Genomic DNA, 26,225 nt, shown 5'->3' with positions numbered 1-26,225 from the left:
TCCAAAATGCACTATGAATCTCATGTGTCCATCCATGAAACTGGTCTATGTCTTCATGCCAACTACACCCCCACTCCCTACTCCTTCCTTCCTCCTCTCCAACAACCCTTACCTGATCCCACACGCAATTCTTGCCACAATCTCCTAATCTCCTCCATCTACAACTGCATCGCAGAACCCGGTTGGTTTGTAATTTATGACCTAATGCATAAACATTACTCGCTGCATGTCAGAGGCTGTGCACTGAGCTCCCAGCTTCCCACACTCCCTGCTGTAATACCTCTGTACACCTGGAGATATTTATCGGCCACCTCAGTTTCCCTTCTTCACCCACCTAACCAATGACTTTTTATGTTTCTGATTGTCTTTAATCACACACTGTTACTGTCTTCTGTTGTCTTTCTCATCAAACCTTCTTTTCATATCCTACCCAGAATCATATTCTGTCCTTCAGGTCCCTAATGTGGTCTTCTCCTACGCATATAATCTTGCTTCATGTCCATATACTCTCTACATCCATTCTATGATCTATTTATAATCTCCTTATCTATTATACTCTCATACACATTCTCTTGCATCCCAGTCCAACCCTACACCTCTTTCCATGACTTGCATCCATCCTACCCATCTTCATTTTGTAGTGGTATGTCTAAAGGTGGCCATACAGGGGCAGATTTAAGCTGCCAATTCGTGTCCTTTAGACTGCACAATTGAATTAGCCCGGTATAGGGCCAAACAATTGAATTAGCCCCTTATGGCCCTCCTTAGGTGGGCATATCAGGAAAAGATCTTATAATGTATGGCCACCTTAAGCCAACTTGACGTACAGAGTAATAAAACATTTGACCACTTGTCTGAGTGGCTTCTTCATTTCAGCCCTTATCGCCCTCCTTAGGTGGGCATATCAGGAAAAGATCTTATAATGTACAACCACCTTAAGTCAACTGGACGTACAGAGTAATAAAACATATGACCACTTGTCTGAGTGGCTTCTTCATTTCAGCCCTTATCGCCCTCCTTAGGTGGGCATATCAGGAAAAGATCTTATAATGTATGGCCACCTTAAGTCAACTGGACGTACAGAGTAATAAAACATATGACCACTTGTCTGAGTGGCTTCTTCATTTCAGCCATTAAACTGCAGAAGCCACCCATCATGTCAAGTTGACTAAAGGTGGCCTTAGACTATAAGACTGGCTCGTTTGGTGAGGTTGCCAAATGAGCGGATCTTTCCACCAAGTTCGGAGTAATCCAATCATTTGACCGATCGATTTACAACAACAGGAATAGGACCCATCGGAACAAGTCAGAAAGGTCTGTCAGGTATCCCTGATAAACCACCGAAATGGTCTGAAAGACCTGAATTGGCAGCTTAAATCTGTCTGTATATGGCCACCTTTAGAGATACCGCTACTAGATTCCTACTTTTTTTTTTTTTATCAAACCTATTACTCTTGTTCTGTTCTTTATTCCTTTCCAAGTGTATTTGTTGTACACGTTATATCTTCTGCTTTTATATATGATTTCCTTTCCCCCTCCAATCTCTTGAGAACATTGCATGCCACCCTTTGTATGTGCCTCTTGCTCTGCATGTTGCCTTGCCCAAGCCAAACACTAGCAGCTTCTGGGATAGCAGTTTTTCCTAACCCAGTTATTCCTCTCTGTATCCCTCTTTCTAGTGACAACCCTTTGGCTTTACTAGAGTTTTATAAAGCCCAGACATAGCCCAGCATAGCATTTTTTCAGATAACCCTATAATGATTGTTTTTTCCTGCTGCTAACAGCTCAGCTATGCTGTTTGCCAATAGTGCATTGCGATTTGCTGAGCCTGTTAGAGAGTATCAGCCTGGGATGCCAGGGGCCCACCGGACGTTTTAGACCATAGTCCCACTCTCCACGTGTTTTTCTTCCTTACCCAGCTTCCTTATGATCCTAATCTAATCTCTTTACCTATCATCTAGCCTCCTTTCTATTTCTCCTCTTTGTTCTCATACAAAAAAAGATCAATGGCAAAAATACGTGCGTATAAGGCAAAATGCTGACCACTAACACCTGGGCCCACCGGGAGTAATTCTGGTATCCTGATGGGCCAGACACTGCAGTTAGGGTGAAGACACACAGAGCTACTGTACTAGTAGCAGCTACTTGTCGTGGCTACTAAAAAAGACAATGCTGATCATTTACTGATAATTGTCTCTGCGTGTGTTTTAGCAGGGGCAGTTCTCACTATTGTCTATGGCAGGGGATTTTCTGGGGTTTAGGGCTCTGGCACACGGGGGAGATTAGTCGCCCGCGACAAAACTCCCTGTTCGCGGGCGACTAATTTCCCCGAGTTGCCATGACCCGCCATCCCGCCAGCGAACATGTAAGTCGACATGCAAGTCTTTTTCGGCGATTTCGGGAAATCGTGCTGCCGCATGTGCCATCCCGCCGGCGACTTACATGTTCGCCGGCGGGATGGCGGGTCATGGCAACTCGGGGAGATTAGTCGCCCGTGAACAGTGAGTTTTGTCGCGGGCGACTAATCTCCCCCGTGTGCCAGAGCCCTTAGTAGCCTTGAAAAAGTAGCTGCTACTAGTAGCCCAGTGTGTCTTTACCCTAAGGTATAATCTGTCAGTGACTTGCAGCAGAAGGTTGCTGTTTGCAGCTGGAAAAAAATGTAAGGTTGAGGAACACTGGTAATTATTATTATACAGTAAAATGGATTTTATCCATAATAGTAATGGTTTAAAAGTTTGAAGTTATCCTAACAACAATGTGGTAAAGTCATTTACTGTTTTAGGTCCATATATGAAAATGAATAACGTCAGTGGCATTAATTAAAGATTCTCTAATTCCACTTTTGGCCACTGTACAAAACAGACACCTTGGAGATCGTGTCAGCTAAAAGCTTTTAGTATTATTAAGTCTTTTTGCCCCCATATGCTAGCGAGAAATTTAATAGGACTGTGCAAAAAAATACGATGATGTTTTATGATTTAAAGGGGAAGTAAAGCTCCCACTGTTAGATTTGTAGTTTTTATATCACTGTTGCTTGCCCCTACACCCCCATTCCACCTCCAATGCCACAGAGCTGCACAGTAGTGTCGGCAGCCATAGTCATTTGGGGGACAGTTACTTTAGAGCGATTGGCAGTTGGGTTGGTGGCCGAGGGACCTTGGTGCAAAAACTTCTATTTATTCTGTGGGTGTTAGAGGTTCATAAAAATAGCTGTGCAAAGCAACATGCCTCCTGATCCCATTAATTCAATCATTAATTATGCACAATTAATTGTCAGGGGGCGGGGTCTCCACGCTATGCATGTGCCAACACGTCTAACAAATTACTGCTGCTTGTTCCGAATACAGTGCATTTGGTTTGATTCTTGTCTCCTGAACAGATAAAATGAAGCACCTTAGCCGGGGTGGAGGGATTCACAAGGCTTTATCTCTATCAGCCGTTCTTCTGTCCCACCTAAACCAGGGGTCCTGTAATACAATGACACTTTTATATATAAATAAAATTATTACATTAGTTCCACTGCACTTCTGCCTGACCAGACTTCCACAGTTCCACAGCGCCGACCCACTATGGAAGGACATGTTTGGGGCAGAAAGCAGAAAATCCGGTTCTTGCCTTCATTTTGCAGGATCTGGTTTTTCTAGTGATAATTTTATTTATGTCTAAGTCGAGAAGCTGGTCCTTTATCTGACCTTACTAACTCTCATCGTTTTCCTTTCACTCTCTTCCCTGTATACCCTACCATATCTTATGCCTTTTAGGACAGCATCATCAACCTCAGCTTCCTCCGTCTGTTTCGAGCTGCCCGACTTATTAAACTCCTGCGGCAGGGATACACCATTCGTATTCTACTGTGGACCTTCGTCCAGTCCTTCAAGGTCAGTTTCATTGTTGTGCCTACTCTGGTATCGTTCTGTTAAGCCTTATAAATCAACTGCTTAGGTATATTCTCTGTATGCAACTGTTTCGCCTAGCAAGAATGGGACTTTCCTTGGTGTCCATTGTTCCAGGGGGGTGTGGTATATAGTTCTGTCAGGATTTGTTGGGTGCCTGTTGGAATACTGAGTGACTGTTTATTTCTTAATTTATTTACATGCAACTAGTTCAGTTGGTCTTGATTTCTGAGTAAGAGATACACTGTTGAATCTTAGATATTGGGTTTTTCCTCTAATTAAAGATCAGTTTGAAGGATCTAGTTCCTTGAATTAATAGATATATATATATATATATACAGTATTTGTATTTCTGATATGTTTGCAGTCTCTCTGGATCCTGGACGTTCGATAGATTAGTAGACTGCAGAGGGTAAGCCAGGCTTTCTGATTCTTGGAAGTTTGGAGAGCACTAGAACATAGATGGAACTAAAGGTGGCCATACACGGGCCGATTGTAGCTGCCGATATTGGTCCCTTGGACAGATTTGGCAGCTTATCGGCCCGTGTAGGGGCAGGAACGAGCGGCATGCCTGACCGATATTGGCCAGATATCAATTGGGCAGGTTAAAAGATTTAGTCAGATCGGGGACCGCATCGGCTCGTTGATGCAGTCCCTGAACCGACTGCCCCATTGCCACCATTATAATTAGCCTACATTTTCCCCGATATCGCCCACCCATAGGTGGGGAGATCGGGTGAAGATCATTGTGAGTTTGGAGAACACTAGAACATAGATGGAACTAAATAATTGTGAGTTCTGGCTGTTTGTTGATCTTGGGAGTTTGGAGAACTCTAGAACATAGATACAACTAAATCATTGTGAGTTCTGGCTGTTTGTTGGTCTTGGGAGTTTGGAGAACACTAGAACATAGATGGAAGTAAATCATTGTGAGTTCTGGCTGTTTGTTGATCTTGGGAGTTTGGAGAACACTAGAACATAGATGGAACTAAATCATTGTTAGTTCTGGCTGTTTGTTGATCTTGGGAGTTTGGAGAACTCTAGAACATAGATACAACTAAATCATTGTGAGTTCTGGCTGTTTGTTGGTCTTGGGAGTTTGGAGAACACTAGAACATAGATGGGACTAAGTCGTTGTGAGTTCTGGCTGTTTGTTGATCTTGGGAGTTTGGAGAACTCTAGAACATAGATACAACTAAATCATTGTGAGTTCTGGCTGTTTGTTGGTCTTGGGAGTTTGGAGAACACTAGAACATAGATGGGACTAAGTCGTTGTTAGTTCTGACTGTTTGTTGGTCTTGGGAGTTTGGAGAACACTAGAACATAGATAGAACTAAGTCATTGTGAGTTCTGACTGTTTGTTGATCTTGGGAGTTTGGAGAACACTAGAACATAGATGGAAGTAAATCATTGTGAGTTCTGGCTGTTTGTTGATCTTGGGAGCTTGGAGAACTCTAGAACATAGATACAACTAAATCATTGTGAGTTCTGGCTGTTTGTTGGTCTTGGGAGTTTGGAGAACACTAGAACATAGATGGAAGTAAGTCATTGTGAGTTCTGGCTGTTTGTTGATCTTGGGAGTTTGGAGAACTCTAGAACATAGATACAACTAAATCATTGTGAGTTCTGGCTGTTTGTTGGTCTTGGGAGTTTGGAGAACACTAGAACATAGATGGAAGTAAATCATTGTGAGTTCTGGCTGTTTGTTGATCTTGGGAGTTTGGAGAACACTAGAACATAGATGGAACTAAATCATTGTGAGTTCTGGCTGTTTGTTGATCTTGGGAGTTTGGAGAACTCTAGAACATAGATACAACTAAATCATTGTGAGTTCTGGCTGTTTGTTGGTCTTGGGAGTTTGGAGAACACTAGAACATAGATGGAACTAAGTCATTGTGAGTTCTGACTGTTTGTTGGTCTTGGGAGTTTGGAGAACACTAGAACATAGATAGAACTAAGTCATTGTGAGTTCTGACTGTTTGTTGATCTTGGGAGTTTGGAGAACACTAGAACATAGATGGAATAAGTCATTGTGAGTTCTGACTGTTTGTTGATCTTGGGAGTTTGGAGAACACTAGAACATAGATGGAACTAAGTCATTGTGAGTTCTGGCTGTTTGTTGATCTTGGGAGTTTGGAGAACACTAGAACATAGATGGAGCTAAATCATTGTGAGTTCTGGCTGTTTGTTGATCTTGGGAGTTTGGAGAACACTAGAACATAGATAGAACTAAGTCATTGTGAGTTCTGGCTGTTTGTTGATCTTGGGAGTTTGGAGAACACTAGAACATAGATGGAACTAAGTCATTGTGAGTTCTGGCTGTTTGTTGTTTGGTAGATTACTATATAACTGACAAGAGTTCAGCCTTTGTGAATTCCTAATGTATTTTTTATCTTGATAATTTGGTAAACCATTAAAAATGAGCTCAATCTTTGAGACTTCAAAATACCTTGATGTTTGTGGTTTGATAGAAGACAAGACACCATTCAGTAGAGTGCTAAACTGATTACTTTCAGTCCTGTGTTGAATGCTGGGTCTATCTCAGATATCTCTTTGTTCCTTGCTTGACTTCTGTACTTAATAAATAATCTGATTTTTAGTGAATGTATTTGACGAAGACACCGAGGAATCTTCATTGGTGCTTTTTTGGGCTGCTCTTCTGATTAATTTCACTTTATGTAGCCTCATTGTTTTAGCATTTGTGTCAATGTGAAGGGCGTGAGTGAAATCTGACATTATTCTCTAAGTCTGTGTAATGTCCTCAGAACACCGGCAAGTATGATCCAAATGTGGGATCCTTCACCGTAGTTGATAGATTTATGCTGAACCGGCCTTTGTTAGTTGTCTGCAGAATTGTTGGCCTCTGTTTAAGAGTGTTTCTTATTTAATATAAATATATATATAATAGATATTATTGGTTGCTTTTTAAGCCTTTACTGGATGCCTTACCAATATCTCTTGAGGCTGAGAACCTGATTGGTCTCTCCAATGTGTTCCTTTGAGTCTCTCCAATGTTGAGTACTTATTGGACCTCTCTAGATGTCTTTGTTTGTTAGATACATTCTGTGTTGTGATGTTTCGGGGTTAGGTGGAGTAAGTAAAGTGGTTTGGTTTTCTCTGTAACCAAGGCTTATGGTTTCCTCAAATACTCGAAATACTGGAACTTATGTTGTAATCAACTGCTGTTATTTGTTTTGTTCGATGTTAACTGTGTAGATATTCTGCTGCTTTCAAGATGTTTCTGGAGTTGGAGTTCTTTGTGCATTTATTGTATGTCTCAGCGCTTGATGTTTGTTCTTTCTGATTGAGAGGAGCCTATCATCAAACAAAACATTTATCTAATCCCCAAAACACTGATCATATTGAGCCACTGTAGTTAACTGACTTCATTTTTCGGTGAGAATGGCTACAGTTTCCATTTTTTTTCTGCTTGCGGAAGCTTATTTTTTTTAATCACGTTAATCCCCTTACATTAAAGAGCAGCGTAATCATGTTTTAGGAACTTTCAAGACACATTTTATTTCATCGCCGTTTGGTTGCCAAAAGCCAGGGCAAAAGCATTGATCGTCTGTCTGGAAGAGTCAGACATTTGCCTTATTTATAGTCATATATTAAAAGAATTAGATAGCGAGAGTTTGGGAAACAAGAAAGGTTAACTAATGGAGAGGGGGCAAATGAGCAGTACCGCAGAACATTATTCAGGCAATGGGGTGTGAAATGTACAATAATGTGATGATATTATCCATTCAGTACATGTTCACTATGGTGCTCTTGTGCATGTTGTTGTTGTCTACATTATAGTTAACTGGGGTTTTTGTTACTGTCTTCATGTGTGATGGTCCCTTAGGGTTATTGGAGATACGGAACATTTGCTAGTTATTTTAAAATGCCAACTGCCTGCAGTTGTGTGTCTTGCAGTGTGTCCATAGCCTACTAGATCGTTATGGATGTTGAGTGCCCATGGGTTCTCTGTTGATGGTCAGTGTTCTTTGTGCCTTACCTTTATGCAAGCTTTATGGCTTCAGGCTGACCTCTTTGAATTCTGTGGATTTTAATGATATTTGCACATTCTTAATAGAGAGCGACTTTGAATGTCTCTAGATGCTGGGAGCTTGATAGCTTTAGAACTGTGTACTAATCTTAATTGATGGCGGCATGGTCTTCTTTCGGAGATGTTTGGTGTCTGTTAGACAGTCAGTTCTGGTATTTTTAAGGTATATTTGTAGGGGGTATTATTGGATGTTTTCTGTGACATAATGGTGGGTGATTATCTGAATGCAGAGGTAGAGAATGGGACCATCGGAACACAAAAACAGGCAAGATACAAAACAAGGAAGCAGTATCAACCCAACGTCATCTAAAAGAACCTGTACAAGAGAATGAGACATATCTGAGCATAACAACTACATCACATCACAAGAAATTCTGGCAAACAGATCAAATAACACTGAGCTCAACTCAGAACCTAATAGAAGTGGCAGAACTCTGGAGTTGAGAGTAAGATCAACAAGACGAAGCTAGAGAACAGATCTAACAGGTTTCCCACTCAGTAGCAGAATAAAATCGTAACGCAATGACATAATGGCCAGGAAATAGGTCATCTAGAGCACAGGTGTTACAGTCATGTAATATGAATACAGGTTTGCAAATAAAATGATCTTTGAAGTAGCAGTCAGTTAAAACTAACTAAAAAAGACCCAGCAATAATAAAAATATCACCCTAGAAAAATGTAGAAACAAGGTATATCTAGTATAAATAAATCTAAAGCAAATGGACTTGTTAGGTTAGTTGCTTTAGATTTATATATACTAGATATACCATGACCTGGATGAATGAAAATCTTCATAGACAAACAAGGTATAATGTCTGGAGCAGAATACATTAGAGTGCAGGAGTCACATGCAGGAACATAGCATGAAGTTAGTAGCGGGGTACAGAGTTGGAAGCATTAGGAGTATGGCGTTAAGATGTTGCAAAGGAGAGTTAAACGCATATCCAAGAGAATGATCCTGCACAGGGCAGAGCTGGTAAAAGGATCCTGAAGGCACTGTGTCATTGATGGAACATAAAAGAATAGGATCAAGAGGAGGTTTTCTTTAGTATTTGGGTCAAGTGGATCATCTTGCATGGCAGAGGATCAGAAGGAAGATCCTCCAACCGCAGGGTCAGGGGGAGGATCCTGTAGGCTCAGGGACAGGAGGATAACTCTGCAAAGCACAGAATCAGAATGAGGATCCTTCAACCCCAGGGTCAGGGGGGGATCCTGTAGGCTCAGGGACAGGAGGATAACTCTGCAAGGCAGAGGATCAGAAGGAGGATCCTCCAACCCCAGGGTCAGGGGGACGATCCTGTAGGCTCAGGGACAGGAGGATAACTCTGCAAGGCAGAGGATCAGAAGGAGGATCCTCCAACCCCATGGTCAATTGGAGGATCCTGTAGGCTCAGGGACAGGAGGATAACTCTGCAAGGCACAGAATCAGAATGAGGATCCTTCAACCCCAGGGACAGGGGGAGGATCCTGTAGACTCAGGGACAGGAGGATAACTCTGCAAGGCACAGAATCAGAATGAGGATCCTTCAACCCCAGGGTCAGGGGGAGGATCCTGTAGGCTCGGGGACAGGAGGATAACTCTGCAAGGCAGAGGATCAGAAGGAGGATCCTCCAACCGCAGGGTCAGGGGGAGGATCCTGTAGGCTCAGGGACAGGAGGATAACTCTGCAAGGCAGAGGATCAGAAGGAGGATCCTCCAACCGCAGGGTCAGGGGGAGGATCCTGTAGGCTCAGGGACAGGAGGATAACTCTGCAAGGCAGAGGATCAGAAGGAGGATCCTCCAACCCCATGGTCAATGGGAGGATCCTGTAGGCTCAGGGACAGGAGGATAACTCTGCAAAGCACAGAATCAGAATGAGGATCCTTCAACCCCAGGGTCAATGGGAGGATCCTGTAGGCTCAGGGACAGGAGGATAACTCTGCAAGACAGAGGATCAGAAGGAGGATCCTCCAACCCCATGGTCAATGGGAGGATCCTGTAGGTTCAGGGACAGGAGGATAACTCTGCAAGGCAGAGGATCAGAAGGAGGATCCTCCAACCGCAGGGTCAGGGGGAGGATCATGTAGGCTCAGGGACAGGAGGATAACTCTGCAAAGCACAAAATCAGAATGAGGATCTTGCAAGGCTCAGGGCCAAGGGAGGATTCTATAGGCACAGACAGAGGTTATTTTAAAGCATAAAATTAAGAGGGACAGATCTGAGAATAGGAAGAGTCTGGTGTAAGGTACTTCCTAAGGAGCAGGAAACACATGGTGGATCCTCAAAGGCACTGGAGGAGGTAAGGTTTAAAGCAGAAAAGCCATCTGAAATGTTGCAATCTTTCATTCAAGAACGCTATAACCGTGCTTCTTGGTCCCAAATATTTGCTAAGATACCCAAAAAACTTGAGCTAAGCTGAGGTTGATATTGAACATTTATTGGCTTTTTTTTGTTTCAGTTCAGTTTTCTGAAATGCTATACAGGTTGGGTTTTGAGTTGATATCTTAGGCATTAGGGGTAGCATTGATGGGCATTAGGGGTATTCTTTGTTTATTTTTGCATGAAATAAGCAATTTGCTGGACACAAGTTATAACTGAGACCATACTACTGGGTAGGGAAATCCAATAGTTTGGCTTGATTGAGCTACAACTTCGATCAACGGAGGCTGCAAGTTCTGCAACTGAAGGGAAGGAGCCACCGGTTGGTTCAGTGTTGAATGGACCTCTAAGGGATATATAGAACTACTATTAATAAAGAACTGAATGTTTTGTCTGTCTGGGTTGTTGGATCTGCCTGGTGTTTGTTGGATCACTCTGGATGATGTATATGTTGAGATTTGGTATGTGGAATGGATTTATTTAATCTCTTTGACCGTTGGTTGCATCAATATGGGTGTTGGATTTAGATGTTTGGTTTCTGGGTGCTTCACGCCTGGATGTTTCATAAAGAACTAATCAGGGAGGGATGAATGTTGAATCTGATAATGTGCTTTATTTGTCAATGATGACTGGCTTTGGATCTGGAGCTGCCAGATAGGCTGTTTCTTACCTCCTCCTCTCTCCCCTCACAGGCTCTACCCTACGTCTGCCTCCTGATCGCTATGCTGTTCTTTATTTATGCCATCATCGGCATGCAGGTCCGTGCTGGAACCCGTTTGTGTGTGTACACGTGTCTTCCTATTTTGTGTGCATTATGTACTTGTGTATGTTTATGGCTATTCAATGAATAATATCTGTCCATGCGTGTATGTTCATGGGTGACTGTGTGTTCTCTGAGGTTTCTTTCTATGTACTTACATTGTATTCCAGATGTACCTGGATGAATGTTTCTTCATGTTTTCTTTCTTGTGCTTCTGTCTGTGTGACTATGTTTTATCAGTGTCATAGTAGTGCTGTTAGTAACAGTCAACAATTCTTTTATTTCTTCCCTTGCCTCCCTGCTGATACTTCTCTTACTCCACATCTTGGCATTCCCTCTGTATGCCCCCTATACCACATTCATGCCTTCCTTTGCAGGTGTTCGGTAACATTGCCTTGGATGAAGAAGACGACGACACAGCTATAACCGAGCACAATAATTTCCGCAACTTTTTCCAAGCTCTTATGCTTCTCTTCCGGTGAGTTTCTCCCTCTTTCTGCTCATTCAGCCCTTCCCACACATACAGTAGCAGGGTCTTTACCAAAACCAGTGCCTGATAAATAAAGGATATAATAACACACAACATGTTCTGATTTTGATGATTATGCAGGAACATACCATTATACCATCATACAGATTTCTATTTAAGTATCTGGACTAGACCAACAAGTTACTACTGATTGGTTGCTAAAGCAACAACCATTCTACAACCATAGACTACATGTTGCTGTTCAGAAAGGGACTACAATTAAGTATTCTTATATTTTGGTTTGATGGTTAATGGAGAGCATACAAGTGGACAGCATGTCCACTCATAAGCACAAAAGACGGTATGGGTTTTCCATGGGGCACAGTGTAAAGCAAGTCAGCTTGAGGTCCTTTATCAGAATCTTTTGGAATCCCAGCAGATAGTAGTACATCTGGGATTAGGACCCCTTACAAAAAAAAAAAAAACTGAAAAGAACCGTAAGAGAAGATCCATGAATGGCACAGTCCACAAATACCATGAGATTCTATAAACTGAGAATGAAAGACAACAGGGGTTCATTTACAAAAACTTGGGGAAAAGTGCAAGAGTACTAAGGGATTTAAGAGCCTGACCCTTCAGTGTGCATTCAGGCAGTCTGGGCCTATATATATTGGCATATAAAAGAATCCAATCAGTGCAGCGTTTGTAGGCTTTAAGTATCGTGCATGCAAGAAAACACTAGATGCTCAAGGACTTTGCAATAGAAGTTTATTTAAAAATTAGGAAGGCTATAGGTTACATTTTCAGGAATGGTAAAAGGACCATTCAATAAACAAGTCAGTCATGGAATAAAGGGAAAGTAAACCATCCAAACAAACAGAGTATACGTTTCCTCTTGGTTGGCAAGTACGAATTCTGACATGATTCTGCTTTCTTTGACTCTATAGCAGTGCCACGGGCGAGGCTTGGCATGAAATCATGCTGTCCTGTTTGAGTGGGAGACCATGTGACGTCGGGTCCGGATTAAAGGAGAAGGAGTGCGGCAGTGAATTTGCTTATTTTTACTTTGTGTCGTTCATATTCCTCTGTTCCTTCCTGGTGAGTAAGAGAGAGAGATGATGGGTGAAAGCCTCAAAATAACCTGTGTGTAGAATTGTGTGTTTTTTTTCCCCATTTTGTGGGTGTGGCTATGACATAAGGGGAGGGGAAATGGGCAGGCCAGGTGGGGAAAGAGTAAATGTGATTGGTGAATGAGGTGGGCCTGTGATTATAAAGGCTGATCAGTGCAGAGAAGGTGAGGAAAGGATGGGGGGGGGGGGTATTTATAGGCTATAACAAATGTAATAGTAAGTACATTGCTGGTAATTTTGTAATTCTGGTGCCGGCCCTAGCTGGTGAATGACTGGCTAGGCCAGTAAATTACCGGCCAGGTGGCAACTTTACTTGTGTGGGGTGGTGCAATTATTAATATAGGGAATATGAGGATGGATGAAAAATCAATTAGACAATAAAATGTGATGATGATGATAGTAATACACTAAGTTAAGCAGGTAAAAGAGTAAGTACACTTGGGATTAAACACACACTCAATAGTTTTAGGCTTAGCTGTGGCTTCCCCCTGTGTATATTATTCCAATTCCTGCCCAACACTTACCCAGACAGAGAGCTTTAGTTTTTTCTACTTCAATTTCCAACACTGCTCTCTTTCCCATTGTCAATTGGGAGGTGAGGCTTAATACTGTGCAAAAAAATCTCATTTTCAACTGAACTGATCTCTGTGGAACAGGACATCTAATGTAAGTAGCATGATGGCAGGACATGATTCCATCAACTTGCGTTAAACCAGGGATCCCCAACCAGTGGCTCGGGGGCCACATGTTGCTCCCCAACCCCTTGGATGTTGCCCTGGGGACAAACAATCGAATTATAATGACGGGCATAGGCAAAGTCGGTCCAGGGACCACATTAACGAGCCGATGCGGTCCCCGATCCGACTATATTTTCTAACCTGCTCGATCGAGATATTGGTCAGGCAGGCCCGTCGGTAGTGCCCATACACGGGCCGAAACGGTCTAAGGGACCCCTATAGCAGCAGCTAGAATCGCCCCGTGTATGGGGACCTTTACCCATATGAAACGGGCCTTGTCACCTTTACCTTTGTATTTAAATAAAGATAGCCCTAGCTAGTCCAACAAGGAAGCGGAGTTCATCTCCCAGAACCTGCAACAGAACACATTCACAGGTTGATTATAACAATGTTTCTTCTAATCAAAAATGAAATGCTGATGGAAGTTGCCCTAGCATAAGCCTAAGTCATAAACACATGTGTTCTGTACCTCTGCAGATGTTAAACCTGTTTGTTGCTGTCATCATGGACAACTTTGAATATCTGACCCGTGATTCATCCATCTTGGGCCCTCATCACCTTGATGAATACGTGCGAGTATGGGCGGAGTATGATCCTGCCGCTTGGTGAGTTTTCAACAATGGGGAAGGGGGTAAAATGTATATAGGAATTCAGAGTTAGTACAGCTGGGCTGCAAGGTACAGGAGAGTCCATATTACAGCAGGACAGAGCCTAGTCGTTGGATTAATAGCCAATTAATGGAGTTGGTTGATTAGGAAACAATCTAAAAATGAGTAGAACAACAAACCTGAAAAAAGTCCAGTCAAATGCAAGAAGATCTGCCAATTAGACAGCAGAAGGAAAGTCAAAGAGATGAAACAACCAAGAAGACTATGACCTGGGGAACATAATGGAAGCCAAATACTGGAACCTGCTTGGTTTAACTAAGATATACACAGGCGCTTAATAAAGTCAGACAACAGTGAAACTCAGTTATTACTCCCCAAGGGGCAACATCGCCTGGACAAAGCCAACAGGCTGATGGGAAAATGTTCATTTAAATGGTTATGCAGGCGACTGAATGGGAGTTTGCCCTGTGTAATGCAACAGTGCCTATACTGCCAACCCTTCCCACTAATACTACTGTTTTAGCCAGTCATTATACCCATTCATACAAGAAAAAAGTATTATATATACAAAGACATCCATGTACACCACTAAGCACCTAATTGCCCCTAACCCCAGCTCCACACAATAGCACTCAGTAGTAAGAAATACAAGTCCGGCTTGGGACTCCTCCAGTTACATGGGAGTAGGAGAAACAATAGGTTAGCTGAAAGCAGTTCTAATGTGTAGCGCTGGCTCCTTCTGAAAGCTCAGACTCAGGCACACTTTACTGCTGCGCTGCAAGTTGGAGTGATATCCCCCCCCCCCCTCACCCCCAGCAGCCGATCAGCAGAACAATGGGAAGGGAGCAAGATAGCAGCTCCCAGTAGGTATCAGAATAGCACTCAATAGTAAGAAATCCAAGTCCGGCTTGGGACTCCTCCAGTTACATGGGAGTAGGAGAAACAATAGGTTAGCTGAAAGCAGTTCTAATGTGTAGCGCTGGCTGAAAGCTCAGATTCAGGCACAATGCACTGAGATGGCGCCTACACACCAATATTACAGCTACAAATACATTTGTTGGTTCAAGAATAAAATGTTAAATGGCAGAAATAATTATTTGCTATGTAAACAGTGTCATTTAGAAATAAAAAGTACCCCATAAAAATCATGACAGAATCCCTTTAAACCCAATAAGATCATTTTGCCTCCAATAAGGATTAATTATATCTTAGTTGGGATGAAGTACAAGTACTGTTTTATTATTACAGAGAAAATGGAATCATTTAACCATTAAATAAACCCAATAGGGCTGTTCTGCCCCAATAAGGGGTAATTATATCTTAGTTGGGATCAAGTACAGGTACTGTTTTATTATTACAGAGAAAAGGGAATCATTTAACCATGAAATAAACCCAATAGGGCTGTTCTGCCCCAATAAGGGGTAATTATATCTTAGTTGGGATCAAGTACAGGTACTGTTTTATTATTACAGAGAAAAGGGAATCATTTAACCATGAAATAAACCCAATAGGGCTGTTCTGCCCCCAATAAGGGGTAATTATATCTTAGTTGGGATCAAGTACAGGTACTGTTTTATTATTACAGAGAAAAGGGAATCATTTAACCATTAAATAAACCCAATAGGGCTGTTCTGCCCCAATAAGGGGTAATTATATCTTAGTTGGGATCAAGTACAGGTACTGTTTTATTATTACAGAGAAAAGGGAATTATTTAACCATGAAATAAACCCAATAGGGCTGTTCTGCCCCAATAAGGGGTAATTATATCTTAGTTGGGATCAAGTACAGGTACTGTTTTATTATTACAGAGAAAAGGGAATCATTTAACCATTAAATAAACCCAATAGGCTTGTTCTGCCCCCAATAAGGGGTAATTATATCTTAGTTGGGATCAAGTACAGGTACTGTTTTATTATTACAGAGAAAAGGGAATCATTTAACCATGAAATAAACCCAATAGGGCTGTTCTGCCCCCAATAAGGGGTAATTATATCTTAGTTGGGATCAAGTACAGGTACTGTTTTATTATTACAGAGAAAAGGGAATCATTTAACCATTAAATAAACCCAATAGGGCTGTTCTGCCCCAATAAGGGGTAATTATATCTTAGTTGGGATCAAGTACAAGCTACTGTTTTATTATTACAAAGAAAAAGGAATTATTGGTCTTCCCATAACTTGGAACTTTCTTGATAATGAGTTTCCCGAAAACGGACCCCATACCTGTAAAATAAAAGGGCTTCCCAGCACACCATTCAGCAAAGTATCAGACTGCTATAACAAAAAGTTTTGCTTTATATTAGAGAAAAAAAACGTAGTGGAAAATAAACCTTTTGTGACTGGTAGACAGAATATTATACAGTAGTTCTATAAGGTGACACAAACATGGAGTTTGCCTTGCCACGTGGCACCGCCGGTTGACCCCAAGGGAATTCCACTGATGGAGATTCAGTCCTGTTCTGCCCCACTTCTAAACATATTATTAATGAGTTTTTCCTCAAAATATAATTGTTTTCACTTTGGGCCCCAAAGTCATGACATTTAATCATGTCCAAGCAGTGTTGTGTTCCTGTCTGTTCCACTATATTCATCTGTCTGTGCTTAGTCCTCTATGTCTTTGTGTGGGCATGGCACCTTGCCAATGCCTTTAGTTATTGTGGGCATTACGAAATAACATTGGAGAGGGTCAATTGCAGTGCCAAAGCAGTTCCCATACACACATTGAGCAGTGTTTATTGTCCGTATTCTTCCTGGCACGTCGGTTGCCGCTAAAGTAGTTGTTGAATGTTGCAACAGTCCAGCAGCACCAACAAATACTTATGTATATTACTAAGCTGGAACTAGGAGTCCAACCCTACCCAGAAACCAGAACTATTACAGATCTATTTCACTGGAACTCCGTCCCCAAGAATGATGAAAGAATGTGTAAGTCTAAGTAACTTTACAATACACATAGTCAGTGGTTTCAAAGAAATTGTAACTGCTATTGAATGTAGTAGAAGCCAGCTTTCCTCCGGCCAAGACTCCATTTCCCATAGTGCTTCTTCACAGAACTCCACCCAAACACAACTTGAGCTTTTTGAAAAGTAAACATTTAAAGCAACTTTGCAATATACATCAATTAAAAATATGATTTTTAATGTAATAATATGGTTTGGAACAGTTCTCTAAGCCCCCTGCTGAGCTGGCTGACTACTTTGAGACTCAAATAAAATGTAACAGTAGTCGCCTGTCCTCAGCCTGCCTTCAGCCTGCATCCTCCCAATCCCACAATTCCCTGCACATGTGATATCAATAAGGAAAGGAAAATCACAGTGCTATGCATTGTGGGTTATGTAGTTCCTGCATTCTGTCTGTAAGCTGTGGAGACGTTGTTACAATTTGTAACATCAATGTTTTAGTCCCTCCTCCCCTGCCAGGATTTCAAATGATGCAGAAAGAGAAGAACTGTTTTGCAGCTGGATTTCAGCATATAAAAATAGTGTTAATTCATATTTTTTGAAGGAACAGATTACAGTTATATGTATATTAGGGGTTTCTGTGTTGTGTGGGGCTCTTTACCAAATTTTGGTTCGGAAGCCGGAGTTCCCCTTGAACTTAGAACCTGCAGAGTAGAGAAATGAAAGGGACTGCATTCAATAATACACTTTCAAATAACTACTGGAAATGTTTCATTATAGTAATACTGACATGTCCCTGCAACAGCTAGTAATTAGTTTTTTATGGCCCAACATACATCTAAGACACCCCCCCAGCCCAGCAATCAGGAGAGAGAGTCAATTCTGTAAGTCACACTTCACTGGGGGCTGCGCGATCCTTTCATAGGCCAGAGAATAGCTGTAATCAGTACTCCAGCCTGCTGAAGGATTGTGCTGCCCCCAGCCCAGCGCGAGTGATAGAACCAGTAAGGCTGACAGTGTTGGGATAGGTGAGTAGAACTGAGCTTAGGGGCAATTTAGCTTGAGTTCCATTTTTTTCACCCTGATGATCATCCTCTTCCTCCTTATTTTTGACCTGTTACTCTCATTAAACCTTTAGCTCTCTCCATAGATGTGGCTGTGCAACCAGGGGAAAGACTCATTATACACAGAAAAATATATATATCATTTCCCAACACTACATAGCCACTTAAGGCAAGCTGGGTGAAGTGTGCCACCAAAACCCCTGCCAGATAGCCATGGATCTAAATAAGTTCACACCAGTTTATGGCAAGAGTGACCATATAACCAACCCCCCTTAGAGCCTACATTTAGCTATAAAGCTTAAGTTTACCACCAGCAAAAATTGTTGAGTAGTAGATGCTGTACTATTTACTAAAGGTCCCTATACACGTTAAGATTGGTGATGTCGCCAAGCGAGCAGATCTTCACCTGATATCCCCACCTACAGGTAGGCGATATCGGGGAGCGTGTAGGCTAATTCAATCGTTTGGCCCTGTGGCCAAACGATCGAATTATATTGGCGGCAATGGGGCAGTCAGTTAGTGGAACTCATCAACGAGCCGATGTGGTCCCTGATCTGACTGAATTTTTTAACCTGCCCGATCGATATCTGGCCAATTTCAGGCAGGCCCCTCGTTTCTGCCCCTACACGGGCCGATAAGCTGCCGAATCGGTCCAAGGGACCCATATCAGCAGTTACAATTGGCCCGTGTATGGGGACCTTTACCCGAGGACTATCTGCTGCCCCCAATTCCAGTTTGCTCAGTTTCAGAAGGACAGAGTCTAAGGCTTATTTTAAATATATATATATATATAGAAGAAAATTCTTATTAAAGTTGAACATTAGGGGGCTCTCAGGGGCAGAGCACTGCTACATACAAGTCCTCACCTCAGGGAGGCCCTCGCAGTAGTAGTAGAGGAAGGGTCTCCAGGCTGAACTAGAATTTATAGCACGTTCGTTTTGATAAAGAAGCTTGGGCACCAGTGATCCTTAACTGGGGACAGTAGACTTTTTTTAACAGAACTGCCCTACCAAATGTAGTCCCCACAGTCTGATAGGTGCCTAGGAACCACCCACACTACAATATCCTTGTGGAGCTCAATCTGCTCTACTAGTTATCCCAGTCTTCGGCTTCCAGGGAACATTCGGATATTGAATGTACGTTTATATGCAACTAACATTCAGCTTTTGTAGGATAAAGCCCTAAAATTGACAAATCAGAGGATGTTCTGGACATAAAATAATTGGCAGACAACAAACGTACAAACGTGCTGTCCCAAAAATGCATTATAGGTCCCCCAGGGATATAAAGAGTGGATTTTCTTGTTATCCAATTACATTTTTTGACTAAACGACTGTTTGCCATGGTTCAAAAATTATCGGGATTATAATTCAGAACAATGTTATAGCGGTGTGTGTATGGGCAACTGAAGGCCTTGGTTAGATAAGGGCTTATTACTCTTTACATAGGCCTCCTAGCTCTTGCTCTCCAGCAGCGTCCACCCCCTTCATGGAGTGCAATCCAAAGAGAAAGAACCATGTGTTCCCTGCCCTAATATAGACTAGTAAACAGGAATCACTACAGTCACTACCCCTGGGCCAATGGGAACACATTTCACCCCCTGGGCACAGATACACTTGCTCACAATAGGAATGGGCAACTCCTTTACATCCCAGACCTGTAACAGTTTTTTAAAGCAATTAAAAAGAGGGTAATGTATGCATTATGGCATTAAATGATGACTTTATTTCATACAGAGATCTGTTGTAGCCATCTTTCTCCATACACATCCGTTTGTGTATATATCCATGGGTCGTTTGTGTTTGTGTTATTCCTGTTGCAGCTCTCAGCTTATACAATTGCACGTATAAAACATACGACGGTCCCCTGCTGTCCGCGTGTTTTAGGTCTTCCGTGTATTAACATACTAACAAAGAGTTTCACTCTCCATCTTTATATGTAACTGTTTATTTAGGGGTCCAATCAAAATCCTTTTTAATATTACAAGGATCACAAGAAATCAAGGAAAATCAACCAAATGAGCACTCTGGACTTAATCAGGGTAATTCTGATATGAATGGGTTGCAGGGACCCACAGTAACCAATCCAATCTTTGCTTTTAGTTTTTAATCTATGGTAGACAGCATTTAATAGAATATTATTCTGTATATAATAAAAAGCATATAATAGAATTTAAGCTGTAGTGGGTCGACCTGTTCATTAAGTCACATTACCACCTTGATTCCAAAGTCTTATCTATAGTCATACCCTTTCTTTCACCTCCTGTTCAAACATGTCACATCCAGAGGTCTCAACTAGCATCCATTTTGTTTAGGAGATAATTATCTGCTCCAGGCATATCTGAGGCCTCATTTCATGGTACCATGTAGAGTGAAGAAGAATTAGATGCAGGCCTGGCTGATTATTGTTCCAATAAGATGGAGTTAGTTGACACCAAGCATAAGCCACCAGTCTGATAGAGGTATTCATTCAATCAACGAATCAATGTTGGGTTTCAGCTCTTCAGTACAGATATTCATTGGAACATGCACAATATTTAGACACATTTCTTTAACCTAGAGGTTTTTATAAATAGAGGGAGGATGACAGTGGAATGCTTCACACTCTTACTAACCACCCCTCTGTTCTTATTTCAGCGGGCGTATTCATTATAAGGACATGTACAGTTTGTTACGGGTTATCTCCCCTCCGCTGGGGTTGGGGAAGAAATGCCCCCACAGGGTGGCCTGCAAGGTTTGGAAAACCGTTACAAAAACAAAAAAACCCCAAAAAATTCCACCACCCTCCCTTCCCTCATCTGATCCCCTTCTTTATCTCACCCTTGGATAATACCCCTCTCCCCCATCCTTCAAAATGAGCCCCAATCCCTTGCAAGAATCTCAGCGGAATGTGCGTTGCTTTCACCTTTCTACTTTAATATATATATGCCATATATATATTTCTATACAAAGCTGTATTCAGCTGTGTACACATTGTGCATCCCCTCTCTTTGGCTACTTTGGGGGTTGAAAGATCACCCTGTGGCAGCTAAAGAGTCAGTAATTCCCAGATGAAGCATGGGCTTGCTGCATTATGGGTGGTTGGGTACTGGTTTTGTAGAGTTGGGAGCCTGCATTAGAAGAAAAAAAAAAGGATTGCTTGATTGAGGGGGAGGTTGCGGAGGGGTCTCAGGGGGTTTCATTAACCATTCTGGATCTCCCTCCCCATTCCATAAACCTTGCCCGTCTCACACACTCCTTTACCACCACCACCGAAAACATCTGCCTTCCTGCTCTCCTCTAAACATTCCCCAATCCACACTGGTGGGTCAATGCAAAGTCTTTCCAAACTCCTATTCTGGAGAGAGGCCGTAAAAGGAGATCACTATCACCCTTGCAGATATATTCAGGGGGAAAAAAACTCCATTGTTGCCTTTACTGTTGGTCACAGAAAAATGATTTCCTGTTCATGACTTTCCTTCATGCCCCAGCATGCACCAGGGCTGCTTAGACATGTTTTGTCACTGCAGAATTGTGGGCTGGAGGAGCTTTAGGGCTGATTTCACAAGAGTCTATCCATCCTTGGGGTAGCTGTCTCCAGGAAAATGCCCTGAAAGAGCACCTCCTTTGTGATGTGGTCAGTTGAGTAGCAGCTACTTGCCTCCCTTGGGGGAGCGAGGGGGTGTTCCGCACATTGTCTGTGCCACCTTCTCAGACCGTGACATAACCTGATCTAATCTCTTTTCACCCTCTTTCTCTCCAAGTTACCTGTGAATCCTGCTCCTGCCTCCTTCGTGTGTCCTGGCTAATACCTCTCTTCTTGCTCATTTTTTTTTTTTTCTTCCTCTCACTTTCTATTTGGCTTCCTTCCCTGTCGTTTCCCTCTTATTTCCTCCTCCATGTTCTGCCTTTTTGTTTTTACTCTACGTGACCTGTAACCATTCTTTTTATTTATTTTATTTGAATACTCTTTCCTTTTGATTATTCCCATCACCTTTTATCTTGCCATCGGACCATTTCACATTATTTTCCTGCTGCCATTGTTACCCACTTTTGTGATGTTCTTTAACTTCTTTGCTTGGATTAATATTTTGAACTTATTTTTCCTTCTTACATTCATTCATTTCCATCTGTCTACACCATTTGTTAACATTTTCTCTGTTCTTTCTTATCCGCTCATTGCCAATAAACCACCCAACACCAAAATATGTATTTATCATCATCTATACTGTCATCTTGCCAACTTTTTTATTTGTAATGATGTGGGTTCCAAAATGCCACCAACCCAATCAACGCTCCATTGTCCTATTCGTTTTTCATGCTCCCCCTTACCCCAATTCTTTCCACCTACCCCATCTTCTGTTTCCCTTTCCTTGCCTCTTTGGCTCCTCTCTCTCTGTTCCCAGGGGTCGCATGAAATACACAGACTTGTATGAGATGCTCAGACTTATCTCGCCTCCCTTGGGTCTGGGGAAGAAATGCCCTGCTCGAGTTGCTTATAAGGTAGATCCCCCTCCCATACCCATCCCTGTGCAACCCATCCTTTTACCCTGGTTCGTCATTCAACCTTTTATCCCACAAGGGATAGGTAACTTAACCCTTCTGCTGCTCAGTTGGTCAACACTAGGTTGTTCTGCTTTAGAGGCAGGAGGGTTAAAAATACCCATAAAGTTCTTCAACACCAGGATCTTTCTTGTAGCCAGAATCTTCTGATTTACCTTGTCTTTTAATGTAATTCTTTGGGGTATTTTGATGTGGAGATGTGATGTCAATGTGTACGTGTTTGTCTCTGGAGACGTGTTCTGTATAAACTTAAGACATATAAATAGGACCTCCATCTAGCTCTTTTGGTTGTTGCTTTGCTTCTCTGTAGTAAGTATAATGAGAATACAAACTCTTATACCAAACAGCCCCCCATGGTATGTTACGTGGCGAGACATGGAAGTACCACAGCTCCTGCAATGAAACCCTATATTGGCATAAGCTTTGACTGCTCTTACATCAGTTGCCTTTACCCTGAAATTTTCCTGGTAACCTTGGCATAGTAGAATACCTCTGTTGGCATGGTTTTATTGTGTCCCTTTTTACAGGCCATGAGCAAACATAGGAGGCTATAATACTTATATTGGCATATATTTATGGCAATGAAGAAACCTAGAAAGTTTTCCCTGTTTTTTTCCAGTTGCTTACTGTTTCCCCCCTGCTAAAATAACCTTTTGCCCCCTTGCTAGAAATCAATACTCAATAGGAGGGCTTTTGGAGGCAATATGGAAGTCTGTGACCTTTCAGTAAAGCTGGACACACAGTAAAGTCAAGGACTACGACTGGAAAAGGCACCCCCTTCCCGTAAAATTTGCCATACTATGCAAGCACTAGTGGAATGTTCTTTTGGCAGATCAGAATTCACTTTGGAGGAAGGTTCCTGTTGATGGTTGACATTGCTGTTGTAGTGGCAGTCTGTAGTGCTGATATATAGTTCCAACGGAAAGGTTTCAGGAAATGGGCATTGCCTTATGAGGAAATTAGATCGGTCAGCGAGGAGATAGCCAAGAACATATGGAGTCAGTCAGCAAGGAGATAGCCAAGAACATATGGAGTCAGTCAGCGAGGAGATAGCCAAGAACATATGGAGTCAGTCAGCAAGCAGATAGCCAAGAACATATGGAGTCAGTCAGCAAGGAGATAGCCAAGAACATATGGAGTCAACCCTTGCACTTTCATTCATATATGGGTCTGTGGTAGCTTAGCTTCACATTGTGCCTCTGTCCCCTCAAGACCAGAATTAAAGTGAGCAGCTGGGACTATGCACAGTGATCTGTGGGCACAAGAGGAATAACTTACATAGAAGAACATGTGGGCTGAATCCAAGGAACAGCTCAGAATTACTCTCCTTTGGTTGAATGCAAACCATTGAGATGATCTGAGTAGTAAAGGAGTAAAGGTGCAGGCTCATTTCATGGGATTTTGAAAGCTTGGGATGAGGAGTACTCCGACTAAAGTAGAACTGACTGGTTACCAGCCCCTTCTCTGCTTTGAAGCAGGGCATTATTCCTGATAACATGTGGGTTTCTAGGCTAAGGGGTAACAACATAGCTCCCTGAGGCATGTACTTTTTAGATTAGAATTTTCTGCCTTGATGTAAGAGGGCAAGCCTTGCCTATTGGCACATATGCCCCTTCTGAATTTAGAGATGACTGGAAGAGGATTTATCAGAGGACCAGTTCACAGAAGACTATTGTAGTCCACTCAAATTAAAATTGGAGCCTGTAAAGAGTCCATAGTACGACTCAGTAATATGTATTTGGTGTAATTATTGGTGGGTTCCTTATCTTTTCAGCAATAGAGATGTGAGATGGCTTTAGCAGGTTATTAGGCTTCCGTTGTTTGGGCTTTACCATTTGGGCTGTGTGTTGATTCGTAGACATTCATCAGGACCCAAGGGTTTTTGTTGGCGACCATAAAGCAAAAGGCAAAATAGTTAGGAAATCTAGTTACAGATGGAGCAGACTTTATCTAGACATTTGTCTCGGATCACCCTGTCACTCCATTTATTAATTAGAGCGTTATCATGGTTGCTCTGCTGTGTTGGGCCGTGGTAGACTGGGTGAAGTCAACACAACATTTGCCCCACCTGTATTTTCAGTGATGGTTGTAATGGCGATAACCACCCCCAGTGCTGAATACTCTCAATAGAACCATCTCCTGGCCTCTAGTCAAGGGGTATAATGCATTGCCCATTGTACGGGCATCTTGGGAGAATGCCCCACAGCTACCCCTAGTTCCCCGTTATCCTTACTAGTTTCACCAGCTGATGGTGCAGATCTGTAAAGGGGGATGTGACGGATAACCAGAACCAGAACTGTGCCATGACCAAGATTAGAACTACAGTTGTTTAAAATGTCCCCGACTTTGCATAGCTGAGTCTGTCGCTCTTTCTACTTGGCATCCCTCTTCTTTCTCACTCTCTCGCCTGTGTGTATCTCTCCTTCTCTCTCCACACTCACTATGGTAAGTGCACAGTGCATTCAAAGGATGCTGCAGGCCTGTTTCCCTCCTCCCCCTTACCCCCCACTATCTTGCTTGACTAGTTCCCTTATCCAAAGGCAAAAATGAGTTATTTATCAGTTGTTCAGATAAATGGGCTCATATAATAGACTGGACAGAGCCAAGTGTGCGCCAGGTCTAGTAAACCATAGCAACCAACCAGATGTTTGCTCTCAAGCAGCTGACTAGTAAATGCTACCTGCTGATTGGTCCCCAGGGAGTTACTACTAGACTTGTAGCAAACTTCGCACCTTTTATTATATTGCCTCCTAAATATCTGTAAATATGACCTCAGTGATAGCGAGAGACATCTTACCCTGATATTGTTCTCTGCCTACTGATGCCCCTTGCCAGGGACTGCCCTGTTAAATACCCAGTAACTATCACTGCTTTATTCAAGGACACTGTGGCCTGTATGTGTCCTGTACCATCATACGGTTTGCATGCTATACAAGGGGATTCTTCTAAACCTATAGGTGTTCCATTAATGGGTCCCCCACCCCGTAACAGACCCCTGCCAATCACTGATCTATTAATGCCTAAGGCCATAATATGCTTCTAAGGAAGAAGGCTTATGGAACATGCCTAATTTAGGGATGTATGGATTTCAAATGTGACATATTAGTAAGCCTCCCCCTCAAAAGGATATGTTGGCCTATATAATATTACTGGACTTCCCACCCATTAACTGGCCTGCACCCACCACTGCTCTGTTACTAGTCCATTTATCATCTAACAGTTATTTACCTATCACTGCTCTAACCGGTGGGCCACTCACCCTATATCTGCCCCGTGTCTATCCCTACTCTGTTACTGGCCCTCCCCTATACCTGCCCTATATCTATCTCTGTTACAGGCTCCTACACCTGTTTCAGTCCTCTACCTATCTCTGCTCTATTATAGGTTCTCTCCCCTATAACTGTCCTGTACCTATCCCTTATCTTATACACGGCCCTCCCTCTAACCCTGCACTATTACAAGCCCCCCACCCCCATTATACCCCTATAATAACATAGACATCAACATCAAGAAAGCCAAGTCTAAGTGTTACCTTGCTGTTACAGGCCTCTTCCCTTATAAATGTCCTATAACCATTCCATATCTATAATGTCCCTCCCCTTACAACCAGGCCTACTCTATTATAAGCCCCCTTATAACTGCCCTGTGCCTATGCCTACTCTGTTATAGGTTATAACTAAACTGTCCCTGCTCTATTGCAGGCTGCTACCC

At 42.4% G+C, this 26,225-nt stretch overlaps 1 protein-coding gene across 7 annotated transcripts in view; it reads left to right on the top strand.

Annotated features, from left to right (window-relative positions):
* Positions 1 to 26,225, top strand: part of cacna1a (calcium channel, voltage-dependent, P/Q type, alpha 1A subunit) — a 132,006-nt gene that overhangs the window by 94,405 nt on the left and 11,376 nt on the right. For 6 of the 7 annotated variants that reach the window (XM_031899455.1, XM_031899453.1, XM_031899456.1 and 3 more), the window contains 6 exons: positions 3,762 to 3,878; positions 10,998 to 11,063; positions 11,443 to 11,543; positions 12,482 to 12,632; positions 13,879 to 14,006; positions 22,358 to 22,454. In XM_031899455.1, coding sequence (XP_031755315.1) covers positions 3,762 to 3,878; positions 10,998 to 11,063; positions 11,443 to 11,543; positions 12,482 to 12,632; positions 13,879 to 14,006; positions 22,358 to 22,454 — 660 coding nt within the window. Of the gene's footprint in view, positions 1 to 3,761; positions 3,879 to 10,997; positions 11,064 to 11,442; positions 11,544 to 12,481; positions 12,633 to 13,878; positions 14,007 to 20,609; positions 20,707 to 22,357; positions 22,455 to 26,225 lie in introns of all 7 variants that reach the window. The other variant, XM_031899452.1, reaches the window with a different exon arrangement.

Source organism: Xenopus tropicalis, chromosome 3 (genome assembly GCF_000004195.4).
Source record: "Xenopus tropicalis strain Nigerian chromosome 3, UCB_Xtro_10.0, whole genome shotgun sequence".
Lineage (NCBI taxonomy): Eukaryota > Metazoa > Chordata > Amphibia > Anura > Pipidae > Xenopus > Xenopus tropicalis.
This window is presented reverse-complemented; position numbering and strand designations above follow the sequence as displayed.